Raw genomic sequence first — 17,800 nt, 5'->3', positions numbered from 1 at the left:
AGGCCATTTGTTGAGTGTCAACCAGCTTGTTAATCACTGTCTTCGGTCTTTGTGTCAGCACCTTTGATATGATCTTATACACACTACCTATAAGACTTATAGGTGTGTAATCCTTCAAGTCCACAGCCCAACCTTCTTAGGAGTTAAAGCTACATAAGTAGCATTAAAACTTTTCTCAGAAAGTTCCTGTGAATTAATATTTTGTATGCGAAACATCTTCTTTGATCACATCTCAGCACTACATAAAGAAACCCATGGTGTACCCATCTAAACTCGGGGCTTTGTCTGCAGCATAAGCCTTTAAACCCTCAAGGATTTCTTGCTCTTCGAACTCCCTCTGTAGCCATTGTTCCTCTACCTCACTGATTCTGGGGAAGTTAGGGCCGTTGAACTCTGGCCTTTAAGCTTCAGGTTCAGCATACAATGATTGATAGAAAGCTAAAATCTCACCCTTAATAGCATTCATGTCCTCAGCCTGTGTCGCATCAATGTTATTAAACCTTCTATGAGCATTAGCTTTTTTTATAAGGTAAAATTTTATTAAATGAAAAAAGGTACCAAGATGGTATAAATATAATAGGTCAGCAACTAACACAAAACAGACCCTATTTCTCTAACCATATTGTCCATAAAACACAGAGAGGAATTGTTCTTCACGAAGCCAATTGACTCTGCCATCTTTTGAAATTGCCATGTTTCCGGTAAGCTTTTCACATTTGAGGGCATTGCCCGTCTGACTTCATACATATTTAGAAAGAGCTCCCAGCATTGTTTTGCCACTTTGCAATGAATAAAGAGATGATTGACAGTTTCTAAATCTTCTTCACACATATAGTATCAGTTAATCAGAATAGTTCCTCTCCTTTACATATTTTCCTGAGTTAAACAAGCTTCCTTTGCCGCCACCCACCCAAAACAAGCTACTTTAACAGGTGTTTAGATTTTCAAATTGCTTTCTATGGCCAGTCTGAATCATGCATCCCCAGTTGCTTTTGTAATAAAGTGTAGCATCTATTGAGAGTGAATTTTCCATCACCACTAGCAGCCAGATTAATGAATTTTTCTTATTATCCTCCAAATTAACACTGTCCAGCAACTGCAACAATTGAGCATATTCATCTATTTCCCAGTCATTAAGGCCTCTCATAAACATCAATACCAGCCGTTATTTGAGTACAAATCTGATATATTTCCCTTTTTGTTTGTCGAGCAACTGTATAAAACTGGAAATCTTGATCTGAAACTCTCATTTCCCATCCATACATCATACCAGAATAAAATATTATTGCCATTCCCCCATTTCAGCTTAATAAGCTGTCTATATTCACCCCATAGATTGCTAATGGTAATCAAAACTCCTCCCACAGAAGAAGACTCACAAGGAGTCCAATAATCCTTCCTTCCATATTTGACTTCAACAAGTTGCTTCCATAGTCAGTTGCTGCCATCATTAAACCTCCAAAGCCATTTACATAATAGGCTTTTAATTATGCAACCTCAAATTTCTTACTCCCAACCCCCTTCTTACCTTTTAACAGCTCTTTCCATTTAACCAAATGAAATTTCCTGCTATCAGCATTACCTTCCCACAGGAATTTATTTCTCATAGCATTCAATTTTTTCTCTATTGTTGCTGGCATTTTGAAAAGGGGCATCAGATAAGTTGGTATACCATCCAACACACTATTAATCAATGTAAGTCTTCCCCCAAGAGATAGATATTGCGTTTTCCATGGAGCTAACTTACTAGAACACCTATTCGGTACCCCCTGCCAAATCCTTTGATCATTTCTCCTAGCTCCTAGTGGTAAGCCTAAATAAGTGGTAGGTCGTTGCTCCACCTTACAGCCCATAATATCTGCCAGATCACTAATGCAATGATCTGCATTAATACTAAATACACTACTCTTAGCTAGGTTCACTTTCAATCCTAATACAGCTTCAAAAGCTAATAGTATCTCTCTTAGATGTAGGAAATTACCTTTCTCAACTTCACATAAAACCAAAGTATCATCAGCATAAAGTATGTGTGACACTGTTAATTCTTCTCCCTGATTTCTTCCACATTTCAGCCCTCTAATCCATCCCAAATTTTCTGCTTTTTGAAGCATTCTGCTCAAAATTTTCATCATCAACAAAACAAAACAGTTTAATCCACTCACATTCCACAAAATAATGTTGACCTTCATTAATAACCATCCCATACTGATTTCCCCCAATTCCAAAAGCTAGACTCTGGAAAATTCACATTGAAAACAAAATTCTATACCTCAAAGCTCCCTTGCTCCCTCTTAGGAGTAGTGCATGTCTTCAGAATTGCTGCCTCCCTCAACTCTTGTCTACGACTGTCAATTTTCATAAATAGAGATAAAGCTTCCTTTTCACACCCCTGAAAGTTAACGTCGTATGCCTTACTCAGCTTTAAGATATTTTTGTGGACCCACAGAGAAGCATCCATCTCTGCCTCGATGAATTACACATCAAGAGGTTCTACGTCATCTACTGACCATGATTCACAGTCTTCATCAACAACCATCTGGTTAGAACTAGAAGAAAGAGAAGAAAAAGGAATGATTTCTCTCTCTGAGTTTGTCCCCCTATCTCCCTCTTCTTCACCTTGCAAGCTGGTATTTTCTGTGGAAGCTATCACGAAAGTTCTTTCGTCTCTCTCTAGAAAAGGTACCAAAGGAAGTGAATTAATTGTGTTGAGATTCGCTATTATTTCTGCCTCCCTTGGATCGGATCTATAACTAGAGCCCAGAACCAAAAATCTATTTTCTGATCTAAAATTAACACCAATTTCTGGGCTTTTTAAAATCTCAAAATTGGGCCCAGAACTATCAGGAATTAAAGAGCCCCTTGACCCATAACCTTTGGCCTAGTCATTATCTTCCTTACTGGCACTTCTTTAACTAGTGGACCCCTATTCCCTTTATATTTTTCCCAGCTTACAATTCTTTAACCACTGGACCCCGATTCAAATTCAAACCGCACCTACCCTTAGCCATGTGCCCTGTCCCATCCACCACTTTTGCCACCTAGTCCATAGGGTTTAGATATATCTCCCACCGTCACCGCAGCTTCATCAGTTCTGGCGCTCCAACTCACTGGTGCTTCACTCCAAACCGGAATCGAGAAGACAACACCAATTTTTTCCACCTCTATACTTCTGGGAATTGCTTCAAAATGGACCCTTTACTTTCAATCGAGCCCATTTTAGATGATTATGCAGAGATGTTTCTTCCTCTGTCTCAATCCACCCTCCACGTCTATCCCAATCTCCTTAAACATTTTCTGAGACCATAGATGAAAAGGTAAACCCAGAACCCTAATTCATACCCATTCGAGGTTGGTAGTGGCTGAAAGACACCTTGCAGGCACCCTGCTATCGGTGACCACCAGTCAAGCTTCATTAAATTGTTTCTCCATCTCCACTCCCCCATCATAGAATGCTATGCCATTTTCCTGGAAGGAAACTCGAAGAAATATTTTGAACCATGTAGATCATACATTTGTATCCCTGGGATTGCACTCCATTTGTTGCTAGACCACCTCCTAATGTCAGAGAAAGTGGGTAATTCCTTACTGATTACAAAGCTCCAGATTAGACATCTGCTCAAAAATCTTCATCGCCTATGGCTGGCCATTCATAACTATTCATTGTGATGTAGAATGGTTCTCCAACGACGAGAATCCCCCTTTTGCTTCCCACTTATCAGTTTTGAATGCTTCTTTGTATGACTGATCCGCAGCAGTTATTATCAGAGGGTTCACATGTATCTGTATAACTGGAGACCCCCTATTAATGAACCTTTCTATCTTTAATGCAACTTCCTTCCGGCCTGCATTAAATGTAGCTTCTGGAAGAATTATAACTGCTCTACGTACTCCTTGCACTGCAACAACACTAATGAACTTGCCATAGTCATTGAACATTTTGGCACAATAAAAACTAAAGACATCACCGCGACTCTTCCATCTCCTGATACCATTCCCCTTCCCTTCTGAAGTGATATGCAGGAGCTCACATATCCACAGCAAGACTTTCCGGCTTAGGGAAATCCTCCTCATGAAATTTGTCTTTCGCTCCACCCACTCATACCAAATCTGTGCTCTATCTTTGTTCTCAGTAATATGGAAAGACTTATCACCAATATTGAATAGATTCTGCTATCCATGATAAAAAGAAAGAAAATGAAGTTTTAAAACAATCACCAAGGAATGATTGATAAAAAACTAAGTTAATCCAAGCAACCAGACATCTCACAGTAGGCAAAACTCACTGGAAAGAGGTTTTGGACTCTATTCTAGGGACTCGTGCCCGAGAGCATTTTTTCAAACTTCTAAGCAGATGAAAATCATACTACTCTATTTTAAATGTAAATATTCAAGAGTGACCAAAGTCTGCTGGTTAATAAAACATATAGACCAGCAAAAATGTGCATAAAATCAAAGTTCCTCACTAGATCTCATGACCCTCAAAATTAGTAAGAAAATCAAGAACGGGATCCATAGTCAAGTCTACCATATTTACACATTTAGTGTAAGATCAGTTAACATGTTGTCTTTATTCTTTTGCACATTCAAGAAAGGTATAAATCTGACCAATGGGATAGCAAATGTAATTTAGGAGCCATATAAGAATTTAAATCTTCTAACCTTCGTACTGCCAAACCAAATTCCAAGATCATAATTGATTCCACCAGATATCCGATATGCCTAGTACGCCAAAAGAGCTACAGCCAGGGGAAGAAGATTCATCAGTTAGACAGTTCCACAAGATACTAACAAGCTTTTCCATTATACACGAACAGAAAGAAAAATATTGACTTAGCAATTGGAAATTATGAAAATTCAAATCACCTTATAATCAAACACATACATAAGCTGAAAGCAAGCAATACACAAAAACCAGTAAAGGCACATTTGGCCAATCTTCCAAAATCAACTTATTTTGAGAAACACTTTTGCCAAAATAGATTGTCAAAGAAGTACTTGGGGAGAATAGCAGCTTGCATGTGGCCACACAATTTGAAAAGCACGTTTTGTTTAGCCAATCTTTTCAAAAGGTGACTTTGAGTGTCAAATTATGAAGAAAAAAACATCTAAATATTCGCTTTACATCTAAATCTGATTTGCGCCATCTTTGTTTCCGTGAGTGTTGTGCGAAAAGCAACACCACCAGCAGGCTCCTCAGGTTCCGGTGAGAAAACCCCAGCCAACCCCACCGAAAAAATCCTCCCCATGCGCCCTCACGCGCCGAACAGAGGAGGAATTTTCCGGCAAAATTTCTTCAGGACAGCTTGCTCGCAAGGGAATTCCGAGCCTATACATCCAGGTTACAACAAATTCCGACGACCTTTTTATTTTTCGGCGAGTTGTTTGCAGATTCTGGCAGTTGTTTACTTTTTCCAGCGAGCTAAACTGACTATCCTTTATTTCTTTTTTCTGTTTTTGGTGATATTTTGCTAGAACTCTCCTTCAATCTTATCATGTCTCTAGGGTTGGATATTTTTGGTTCCATAAACACAAGAATTGAGAGTTCAAGTGTTATGATTACCAGTGTTTTTGAAAGCGAGAAGCGCAAAAAAGCGACAGGGGCTCGCCTCACTTCAAAAGTGAAACGCAAAGCGAAGCGCACACTTCATTGAACTGAAGCGCAATTCTTAAAAAATATAATGTAAACCTTGCAAAGACACAATATAAATAATCAAAAAGTTCAATTTAAAAACATAAAAGTAGGTACCACTACCACCAATTCCTCCATAAACCATAGGACAAGCAAAATCACATAAAAATTAACTTTATAAACTGAAATACACATAAAAATTAATAAATAAAGGCTAAAATACTAATCAAATAAACTGAAAATATAATATATATATATATATATATATATATATAATAATTAACTTTATAAATTGAAATACACATACAAATTAATAAATAAAGGCTAAAATACTAAATGAGAAGAATAAAAGGAAGAAAAAAATCGCGCCTGCCCTAGCTGTGAGCAGACGCCTGCACGGGAACAAGAAGAAGAAAGAAGAAAGAAAAAATGGAGAAGAAGAACGGAGAAGAAGAAGAAGAAGAAAGAAGAAAGAAGAAAAATTACCAGGAGGATTGGAGAGGTCTTTGGCGACTTGAACCCTAGCAGCACTTAGCAGCAATTGATTTTGGGAAGAAGAGAGAAATGGTCTTCGCTTTGGTCTTAGGGGTCTGTTTTGTATAATAAAAAAACATACCCAAACTTTTTTAAAAAAAAACTGACCGTCTAAACAGAAGCGAGCGATTCTGCGCTTCTCGCTTCAAGGTCACTTCGCATTTTTTCAACTGAAGCGAGCGCTTCGTGTGGTCGAGTCGCCTCAGGCATGGAAAAGCGAGCAGCCATCGCTTCGTGTCGCTTCTCGCTTAAAGCGATCGCTTCGTCACTTTTTAAAACACTGATGATTACTTCAAAATCCTTAATGGGAAGTTCAAAGTACATAGCTTGGGCTTCCTCGATTGAGTTGTGGTGCAAGGATCAAGGATGTCATGATCACTTAACCAAAAAGACTAGTGAGAGATGAAAAGGTCAAATCACTTTGGGAGAAGATCGGTGCTCAGTTGTGTAATATCTTGTGGCGATCTATTGATTCCAAGTTGATGCTTTTGTTTCGTCCATTACAGACATGTCATTTAGTTTGGGAAAAGGGTCGCACCTTATACACTAATGACATATCTCATGTTTATGATGTGATATCACGGGTGAGAAATTTGAAGAAACAGGATTTGGATATGTCTACTTACTTGGGACAAGTACAGACAGTCATAGAGGTATTCGAAAAGTTGATGCCAGCTTCTGCTAGTGTTGAAAAGCGGCAAGAACAACAACAGAAGATGTTTCTAGTTCTTACACTCGCTGGACTTGCTAATGACCTTGATTCAGTACGCGACCAGACTTTGGCTAGTCCGACTGTCTCTACAGTTGATGAATTATTCTCTCAATTACTTTGCCTTGCTGCAGCGCCTAGTCATACAGTGATCTCATTACAAACAGCTGAACCCTCTGTTCTCGAATCCCAGACAGAGGAAAATCGAGCATCTCCAACTATGGAGAATAGACGAGGAGGATTGGAAGGTCTCGATCCAAGTGTTCTTATTGTAATAAGCTTGGACACACTCGTGAGGTATGTTACTTTTTACGTGGCCGACCACCTAAACATGCACATGTTGCTCAAACCGAGATTGCAAGTAACCAAGGTTTTTTTATCTGAAGGGGAATATAATGAGTTCCTTCAGTATCGAGCAAGTAAGCAGACACCTCCACAAGTAGCCTCAGTTGCTCAGACCAATACTCCTATTGCTGGTAATTCCTTTACATGTGGTTCTATGTCTACTACTCGTGGACCGTCGGTCATGAACTCAGGCGCCTTTGATCATATTTCTAGTAATAGGTCACTTTTGTCAAATATTATTTATTTACAATCTCTTTCCAATGCTACTCTAGTCAATGGAGTCCAAACAAAAGCAAAAGTTGTTGGACAAGCTAATCTCATATCCATTGTCACTTTATACTCTGGTCTTTATGTCCCTGGCTATCCTTTTAATCTTGCATCTATTAGTCGGTTGACTCATGCCCTCCATTGTGGTATATATTTTATTTACAATTCTTTTGTTATGCAGGACCACAGTACGGGACAGACGATCGGCACAGGGCGTGAATCACAAGGCCTTTATTCCCTTGACTCACTCAATCCCTCCACAACATGTCCAGTTACAAATCCTCCCGACCTAATTCACAGGCGTTCAGGACATCTAACTTTATCCAAGCTTTAGAAGATAGTGCCTAGTTTGTCTAGTTTGTCTACATTAGATTGAGTCATGTAACTTGGGGAACATACCAGAGCCACCTTTTTGCGTGGTGCTGAGAGTTATGCAAAGTATTTTTTCTTTAGTTCATTATGATATATAGGGCCCTAGTAGAGTCAGACTGTCAGTTCAATCTTAGGATTTTGTTATTTTGTTAGTCTCGTTGATGATTACTGAACATGTACTTGGATTTTCCGAATGAAAGATCGTTCTAAGTTATTTTCTACAGTGTTATCAAAGGTGCGCTTAAAGCGCGCTTAAACCTTGAAGCGAGGCTCAAAACATGTTGAGCGCTTCGCTTTGCTTAGCGAGTGCTTCAGTGCTTTCATCAAGGCTCCAAGGCATACTTTTCCTTGCAAATGAGCGTAATCTTGAAGAGGCAACACAAAATAATTAATATTTCACTTTATCGTAACTTTTCTTCAATTTCTTTGTTCATATATTTGGTATTCATGCTTATAGATATTAGTCATGGACTACATATACATATTTGTAGTTTTTATCCATTTGCGCCTTTCTTAATTAAAGCTCACGTTTTTTTTGCACTTTGCATTTAAAGTCCTAATAGACCTTAGAGCTTTTTTGCGCTAATCTCCTTTGATAACATTGGGTTTCTATATTCCAGAGCTTTTGTGCTCAAATAAAAAATCAATTTGGCGTTTGTATTCGCATCTTTCACAGTGATAATGCCTTAGAATACTTATCCTCTCAATTTCAGCAGTTTATGACTTCTCGGGGAAGTATTCATCAAACATCTTATCTGTATACCCCTCAACAGAATGGGGTAGCAGAAAGAAAAGAATAAGCACCTCACTGAGATTACTGGTGGCATACTTCTCATTAAACCCCATCCAGAGTCAGATTCCACATTCAGTATTGTTTCCTCAGTCACCCTTATACTCTATTCCCGCTTGTGTTTTCGGGAGAACATGTTTCGTTCATAACTTAGCTCCCGGAAAAGATAAGTTAGCTCCTCGTCCTCTCAAGTGTATCTTCCTTAGTTATTCACGAGGTCAAAAGAGATCATTGCTATTCATATGATCTTCGTTTCGTAGGTACCTTATGTCAGCTGATTTCACATTTTGTGAGTCTCGACCTTACTTTACTTCTTCTGACCACCTTGATATATATGGGGTCTTACCTATACCGACTCTAATGAAGAGCTTACTATAGCTCTTCCTACATTCTCAATCACAGAAGTTTTACCCATACCGACCGTTGAGGAATCTAGCGTTGTTCTTCCTAGATCCCCAACCACAGGAAGACCACTCTTAACTTATTATCGTTGTCCGAATCCAGCATCAGTCCCAGCTGATTCACATCATGCACCTGACCCTACTCCTACTGCGGATTTGTCTCCTCCTAGTCCACTAATTGTACTTCGGAAAGTATATGGTCCACATTAATCCTAATCCTGTCGGTTTAAGTTATCATCGTCTGTAGTGAGACTGGATTTAATCCAACTGGAGTCATGTTCACTAAGATGGAATATTTCATTGTAGTGAGACTGAATTTATTCCATTTGATCCATTTGTCACCAAACCGCATATCCATCAGCATTTCTAGTAAATAAGACTAGTTAACTTTTTCAAAAACTCTCTCTACATCTAGCTTGCATAAAATCCCAGGAATCCCACTTTTTAACCTCCCATCTAGTAACTCACACCACAATTGAAACACTATTTACTCCCACACAATCTCACTCCTTCACCAGCTTCTTCACAAGAAACACACACAAATACACACCCATGTCTGTAGCCGAAAACCCCAATAGCAGTACAAAAGTTCTGTAAACAGATCTAACGAAAACCACAGCCAGATCCAACTCCACATTTTTTTTGATAAGAGACAAACTCTACTTCACCCATTTAGTTTGGTTGAGAAGGCACCAGTAAGGAATTACGATGTTGGAGGTCTCTCCTAAAGCTCCATCTCGAGGCCCACGACTTTCCTTGGAGAAATTAACTAGGGTAGCGGCCTCGACATTTTTGCTGACAAAACTAGGTCAAGTTAGCAATCACAATGGTGACAAGAGCAAATTTAGACAAAAATGGGCTTTTCACCAAAATGCAACCGAGAATTGCGTCAAATGTTTGTCTGTTTTGTTCTAATTTTATTGGGTCATGAAGGGATGTGTCTTATGTTTTCTTTACTTGTTAACAACAGTTCCATTTGTATTATTTCGTACTTATGTTGGTGAAAATGGTGTTTTGAGATACAGGAGTGTAAGAAGGTGTTGGGCAACGACAGCGGAGAAGTTGATACCAGTGGCGTCGAGGGCACTGCTTCAATCGACGGAGACTACCTCACAAGGTTATATTTGGGTTTTAGGTTGATGAAGATGATGATGTGCCATGATTTTATAGGTCGTGGCAATGATGTGTAACACATCAGGGCAAGTGAGAAACACATAGAGTTATATGTGTTTAAAATGTGTATTCTGACCAACTAGAGGTGTTCAATTGGAAAATTGTGAAGTAAGGGGGAACAACTTTACATGATTTTTTTCCATCTACCTAATCCATGGTGAGAGGAGTTACCCAGTACTAATATTAGTGGAAGGCAGCAGGTATCCGGTGGAATAATCAAGAACCATTCAAGCTTCATACCGCTGTATCAAAAAATTAAGGATAGTTTGGTAAAATTCAGTTTTTGCTAAGCATATTTTCGTCTTGAAATATTAATTTTCTACTTCTGCTTCCAATGAGAAGCTACAAGTTTCTGCTTCCTCTGTACTCCTTCGAATCACTTTTTTTCGAGAAATTGGCCAAACACTTCAATTCTCCAAAATAAGTACTACTGAAAAATAAGCACTGGTAATTTTTCAAAAACTAGGTCAAACATGCTATAAACCAAGTTTTGCATATAAAACTAAAGCAATATAACATATTGGTGCACATTAAATCTCCACGCATTTCTACATGTGAATCATAATTGAAGTCAAGAGAGGATGCATAAATGTCAAAATATGGTAACCTGGTGGCAGTAATCATTTCGGATTTTCTTGCTCTATGTAAAACTCAACAAACAATTTGCCCCCAGCCCCCCCTCCACCCCCCACCCCCAAAAAACCCAAAAGGAAATAGATGAAATCCCGTATTATGGCTGATAGGTGAATATGGTTATTTCTGGCTTGAAATTCAGATAAAAATCAAAGACGGATATCTTCAAGAATAGGAAAAGAACCTGTCACACTTTTTGACCTACAAAACTGTGTATCCTTTAAAAAAAAGTATTCCCAAATGTACTTTTGAGGACACAATTAAGAAAATGAAAAGTGAACTCCCTATACCAGTTTAAGTTTTTAGATGAGATCGTCACACACTTCAATATGGTATCTAAACAGGCATAGGTTCTAGGTTCGAGTTTCACTATCGTCCATTAACAGACAGTAATTTTACGTGCTTGGCTCATGAAAAAGAATCAAGCCTTCATGTGAGGGAACGTGTTAAAGACATAACTGAGAAAATAAAAAATGTGCTCTCTAACAGCTTAAACTTTCAAATGAAATAGTCACACACTTCAACATGTACAACTTACGAGCCAAGATAAACACTTGGGCAACAGGATTTGGTCTTTAATTACTAGAAAGCCATTTAAAGGAACATCATATAAAACACATCTTAGTACAGTTTGAACCTGCACCTTTTGAGTCAAATAATTGTAATAATACATAATGAATAAAGCACTGTAACACCATATTGAAAATCCGAACCTGAACCAACAAATTGCACGCCATAGACAGAAGATCTTCGCCATACATACTCTCTTGAGCATCCAACTCTTTTGACAGTGGGAGATTTTCACAGTACAATTGTGTCATCTTTACGGCTGTTGTCTCCAGCTCTGGAAAAGAAGAATGTTAATACTCTAGGAGCCAGCATCATCTCAGGGTTAATGCATGTGCTAGGATACAATCATGCTTGAACAAAAACAATATGCATCTTATGCACCAAAAATGGGCTTTGCACAGATGTTGACTTTCTTAAAAAGACATAACTTCATGAGATGATTAGATGAACTGAGATGTCAAAGCTTCTTACATGATTAGTGACACATTATGCTCGGCCACAAAACTATAGATATTCAAGACACTACAGGCTAGCACCATTTGAACTATTGATAACCATGATTGGTGCAAAGCATTTACTCTTTCCATCAAGAGAGCAGCAGACTCAGATTAATATTTTGGGAAACACCAAAAGAAGTCCACTTTTCTCGAAAGGTTCCAACTGTTGTATTCAGACCCCACTTATGGATTAAACTGGGTTTGTTGTTGTCGTTGTTGTTCCAACTGTTGTATTTCTTCTCCTTATAGATAATGTCTAATATAGCATCTCTAATTTGGTAAAGATCAAAAATCTGTCACATGCATATTTTTGTCACTTGACATAAAAAATAAAAATTTCAACTGTCATCTTAAACATCATGTCAAGTCACCCTAGGAACATGTTAAATAAGTGGAGTGAAGGCAAATGCTGACTGACGATGTAAGAAAAAATTTGAATTGAACCTACTACATCTCATTCCTAATAAGCATATAAAAAAGATGAGTTGTCTAGAGACTCCCAACCTCTCCATACAAGCTATGTACCTGCCAACCCCAACCACCACTCCACACACTACCCCCCACCACCCCCAACCCACCCCAAATGAACCACCAACAATGAGGTGGAGATTTTCAGAGCACAAGTGCACTCTAGTTCGACCTTCACCAATAACCCTCACCATCCTAATGCCCCAATACTTAAATATTCCATTTCACCTTAACTTAAACCCCTACCATCACCAAAAACACAGTCCTTGCCACTACAAAAAGCCAACCCACTATTGATCCCTCGACTATAAAATTCCTCCCTCATATCTACTGTACCATTCTATTATTGCAACCTGCCCAGAATAAAAACATATACTGACAGTCCGCAAGCAATCCAAGATGTATGGACATTAACATATTTCAATGTTTCAATTCCCTTTCACTATGACCCCTAAGTTAAAATTCACGTCTTGGATAAAAACATTAATTCAACATGCATCTACTTCAAATCATATCCACACCCAAACTAAAGGAAAAAAAAAAGAACAGGCTATACATAAGTGCGTTCCTTCAGTTGATTCAACAGAGAAATGCACTGGGATATCAGTGTATAACTGTTTCTCCGTATGCACATACTGATATGTGCTTCAAGTTATGTGTTTGGCCATCCTTATAACGAGCACCTGTCTTCATCTTACACCGATATGAAAAATAATGTGTTCTAGATGTACCATTTAGTGGAAGAGTGAACATGCTTCCAACAATATTTTGAATTTTGAAGACAGTAATATGCTGCCCAAGAGTCTTTCTGGGATTTGTTGGAATAGGTTCACAGCATTCCATCAACTTCTCCAGAAGCTGTGTCTTCTTATCAAGATCCAAAATGTGTAAAAACGTTTCAACATCGGAAGCAAAACAAGCCAAATGTCCAAACCTGCAATCAAGGAAGGAAAACTCTAAGGATAATAAAGGGCAGCCCGGTGCACTAAGCTCCCGCTATGAGTAGGGTCCGGGGAAGGGCCGGACCACAAGGGTCTATTGTACGCAGCCTTACCTTGCATTTCTGCAAGAGGCTGTTTCCACGGCTTGAACCCATGACCTCCTGGTCACATGGCAGCAACTTTACCAGTTACGTCAAGGTAAATGGAGGTTATAATCAAGTATAACTACGAGACATCCCAAAACAGAGTAGAATACAACCCCGATTTGGACAAATCAGCAAAATGGAATGAGCATGACCGAAAAAGATTTCCCACAAAGTTATCCATCCGTGCAAAAGTTAAATATCTTTCAACAAGAACTTCAATTGCAGAGCACGTATGTTGATCAGTTCCAACTTAGACTCTCTAATTCACAACTCAGACTATTCTCAGTTGACATCCATGGTATATTCAATTCTAATATTACTTGTAAAACATCCTAAGGTAATGATGTTGTTGCTCATTACAGTCTTCAAGAAGAATCTCAGAAGTCTTACATTACCCTATCTTGATTTTAAAATTCAAATTAACTAGGGAAGGCAAAAAATTGATGAAAAATATTAGAATCTACCTGAAAAAATATTCTATCACAACCTGCGTCAACTTATTCGCATCACCCTTTCCATGTAAAAGTTTTCTTCTTTCAATCTCAATATTTGCCAAGTATGGACATCTTACAGTATCATCACTTGCCTCTGTTAACAACTTTTGTACAAGAGATGACGCATTTGATAGCCGAGAACCAAACTACATTCAACAACTTGCATGAGTCAGACATTATAGATTTTTGTCCTAGAAGCTGGAGTAACAATTCATAAATTACTAGGGATATCAGCAATTACTGCTTCATCTGTCAAATGAGAAACATGGGAGTCCATCGACTTTAGAGGATAAGTAGAATCATTCTTTGTTCCCATGCACAAGCTACCATCATCCTCCAGTAAACAGCCAAGATAATGGAGGAAACACTCCCAGTCATCAGGGCTGCCAAAGAATTTAGTGTTACACATACTTTTATGATGAACAGTGGAAAACAAAGCCAAAAATTACTTCCTACATGAGCATAAGAGAAATTAATATCATTTGGTTACCACCTCCATCATTCCAAAAGTAAGATTTCATGCAAGGTCAAAACTTTCATACTGACCTTGGTTCTTAAAGAGACTTAACATGGACCATGTGTAACAATAAAACAAGACAAAGAATGCTAGTGAGAATCTAATTCTTTATGCATAGTGCTTTTGCACTAAAACTGAAGAAATCTGCCAGGGTTATACGGGAAAAGACCTGCATAAAACCAGGCTTTGCTGTTTTGTGAACAAATAGAAAATAAAATGGTGAAACATTATTTGGTACTAGCTTTTTTTAAAAGGATTATTTGGTACTAACTTGATGTGTTTGGATAGAAAGAAAGACCTTTTTTTAATGGATAATCTAAGAAAAAAATGCTAGCATACGTCAAAACGGAGACAAAGATGAGTTTGTACTGCAGATAGCAGTCCTCATTTTGTCTCTGAAATTCATGATTAACAATACTTTTGGTGCTGTGTGCTGGTAGACTTGAATTTTCATGATTAACCATCTTTTTAGACAGCAAGAGAGAAAGAAGAACAGAAGAAAGACAATACATCCTCCTCCAGCTAAATGAATCAAAATCATATTAAAAATGAATCAACATCACATCAATGAAGCAGAAATTTGGTCGTGGAGGAACTATTGGCGAAGAAACTTCTAATTACTTTTCATTTGTGTACTTGAGTATACCCAGTTCTTGAAATAGGTGGAGATATCTTATGTCTAGGATGGAGATGTGCTGCCCTCAAAGTTTTATAAACTTTATAAGTACCCTAATATATTTAAATAGTTGTAAACGTTCCTCCTTACAAATAAATGTAAGGGGTAGCAACTTCATCATTCATAACAGGGGCTGCTTTATAATATGTTAAGAAATTAGATAACATAATATATAAAGGAATATAAGGAGACAAGAAATGACTAGAAAATTTTATCTTCCACCAGCTGATAAGTGAACTGTGAACTAAACTTCTATAAAAAAAGAAACTAATTTAGTTACTAAACTTGAGTAATCCATTTAATAACAAACTTTTGAACTTATAATTTAAACACTTCAGTTGTTTTTATTTCACTTAGTATCTTTAATGATCTACATTTCCATAATTTGGTCTTAAGTCAGACAAATTTCTTAAAAGAAAAACTAAGAATGGAGCAACAAATGCCATTTCTTAAAGAATAAAGATAATAAGTCAAACAGAATTTGAATGTTCTTATTCAATGCAAGTTAAATCCAAAATTTCCTCGAAACTCAACTGAGAGACAAATAATATGTCAGTGAGGAGGACGTTTTAATTGTCAGATTTAAATACGTGTTTGTGTGTGCGTTAAGATCATCTTGTTTGCAGTTTGGCTGTTGACTAGAACATGGAATTGCAAACAGTGTTACATAATTTTTTTCCACGGCGTTGGTGTCCGTTCCAGGTTGCCCTTGAAGAATTCACCGAGAGCTTGCTACAGCGGCAAACACAAATCCAAGGTAATCATGTCCACTAAAGGCTGGAGCAAGTCGGCTCCATTGAACCAACCCTTTGGATATCCAAACAGTGTTATTTAAACTTGTGTTGATACATCTCTAGCCTCCTTTTTTTCTTTTTTCTTTTTTACTGATCAAAAAAAAAGTAGGAATTCATTTTGTTGCATTTTTAAAAATACTCTAGTACCCAGAACCATTTGTAGCCCCTCCCCAGCCACAGTGCCTATATTCATCCCTGGTTTTGCTAGAAGCCATCTTATTCAAATTATTATCTTCTTTAACAAACAAAATATTCACCGAGACAAATTATCTTCTTTGGTATCTCCCAGAATATCTGGAAACAATGCCATAAATCATTCTAAAAGCATCAATGTTTTTTTTTTTTTGAGATGGTAACATATTATTCTAAAAGCAACATATTTTGAGATGCTCTCAAGTCTCAATGTTGAAGACCTAAGAGAGCATCTTCAATATTCAAATTACTACAAGTAAAGACACAAACAAAAAATGAACATGAATCCATCAGCATTCTCAAATTACATACCATAGTTCTAAAACCTTCTGGAATATGCTAGTTGCAGCAGCATAATCACCTCCTCTGGCAAGAAGCCTCCCCTGTCAACTTGAAGTCAAAGAATGCACATTTAAGGAACGAAAACCAATGTTCCCTAGAAAATAAAGGAGAGCACCCTTGGACTAATATGCCATGAAATGAAATATATATATCCAATTTACAGAAAAGCTTTATTCTTTTCTTCTTTTTTCTTTGGACGGCACGGTGTGGGAGGGGGGAAAGTAAAGTTTTTCTACCATAACAACCAAGTACATAGTGCTGCTGCTGTCCCAGATCATTGCTGAAAACGTATTAAAAGCCCCTCACTAAAAAAAATTATTAGTGTCCAATTAACGCAAGAACAGAAAAGAAGAGGCTCCAAACATGATTAACACAGTATGGTTTCAACATTTTGAAGAACTGAAAAGATCATACTAACAAAAAAGAGAAGTTTTGCAAGGTTGAATTATGTGCTCCACAACTTATGGAAAACAATTTTCTATGCTTTCATGACAACTGTCACTTAGAGTCTGACACTTAAAGTGAAAGTTATCAACATTAAGGAGTAATATATCTATGAAAAATGCTATTCATACAATTTTTCTCTTTTGATAATTGAAGATGCTATTTACAAACACCTTGCACGAATTCTTCCTTGTTTAACAATCAACCATCAGTGATCCAAGTAGAATCGCGAACGCTAATTATGCAGTTGGGTGTTTTGTCTTGGCCAAAAAAGCAACTCCCTCTATCTTATTACTCCCTCCGTTTCAATTTAGATGAGTTAGTTTGACTCGGCACGGAGTTTAAGAAATAAAAAAGAAACTTTTGAAACTTATGGTCTTAAAAGCTTAAGGGGTAAAAGATTTGCGGGCCATGACATTTGTGTGGTTATAAAAACTTCTCATTAAAGGTAAAATGGGTAAAATGAAAAGTTTAAAGTTAAATTATTTCCAATTGTACAAATGTGTCATTCTTTTTGGAACGGATTAATAATGAAATTGTGTCATCTAAATTGAAACAGAGGGAGTATATACAAAAAAGAGTCAACCAAGATTTTATCAAACTTCTTCCAAAGTATGTTGAATTTTTACGACATTAGGTTAATAGTACTTTTTTATACTCCCTCCATTTCAATTTATGTGAACCTAGTTGATTGGGCACGGAGTTTAAGAAAAAAGAGAAGACTTTTGAACTTGTAGTGTAAAATGAGGCACATATATTTTGTGTGACTCTAAATCATTGCATAAAGGTAAATTGTTTTCCAATATGAAAATGGGTCATTCTTTTTGGCACGGATTAAAAAGGAAATAGGTTCACATAAATTGAGA

General features: G+C 37.5%; 1 protein-coding gene across 3 annotated transcripts in view; it reads right to left on the bottom strand.

Annotated features, from left to right (window-relative positions):
• The window catches only part of LOC107780747 (N-terminal acetyltransferase B complex auxiliary subunit NAA25), a 51,525-nt gene that overhangs the window by 23,116 nt on the left and 10,609 nt on the right, over positions 1–17,800 (bottom strand). For all 3 annotated transcript variants that reach the window (XM_075232643.1, XM_075232648.1, XM_075232652.1), the window contains 6 exons: positions 16,461–16,531; positions 14,211–14,352; positions 13,940–14,115; positions 13,120–13,322; positions 11,567–11,697; positions 4,660–4,736 (listed from right to left, as the gene is read on the bottom strand). In XM_075232643.1, the coding sequence (XP_075088744.1) occupies positions 4,660–4,736; positions 11,567–11,697; positions 13,120–13,322; positions 13,940–14,115; positions 14,211–14,352; positions 16,461–16,531 (800 nt within the window). The remainder of the gene's footprint in view (positions 1–4,659; positions 4,737–11,566; positions 11,698–13,119; positions 13,323–13,939; positions 14,116–14,210; positions 14,353–16,460; positions 16,532–17,800) is intronic.

The sequence above is a fragment of the Nicotiana tabacum genome, chromosome 2, assembly GCF_000715075.1.
Source record: "Nicotiana tabacum cultivar K326 chromosome 2, ASM71507v2, whole genome shotgun sequence".
Classification (NCBI taxonomy): domain Eukaryota; kingdom Viridiplantae; phylum Streptophyta; class Magnoliopsida; order Solanales; family Solanaceae; genus Nicotiana; species Nicotiana tabacum.
This window is presented reverse-complemented; position numbering and strand designations above follow the sequence as displayed.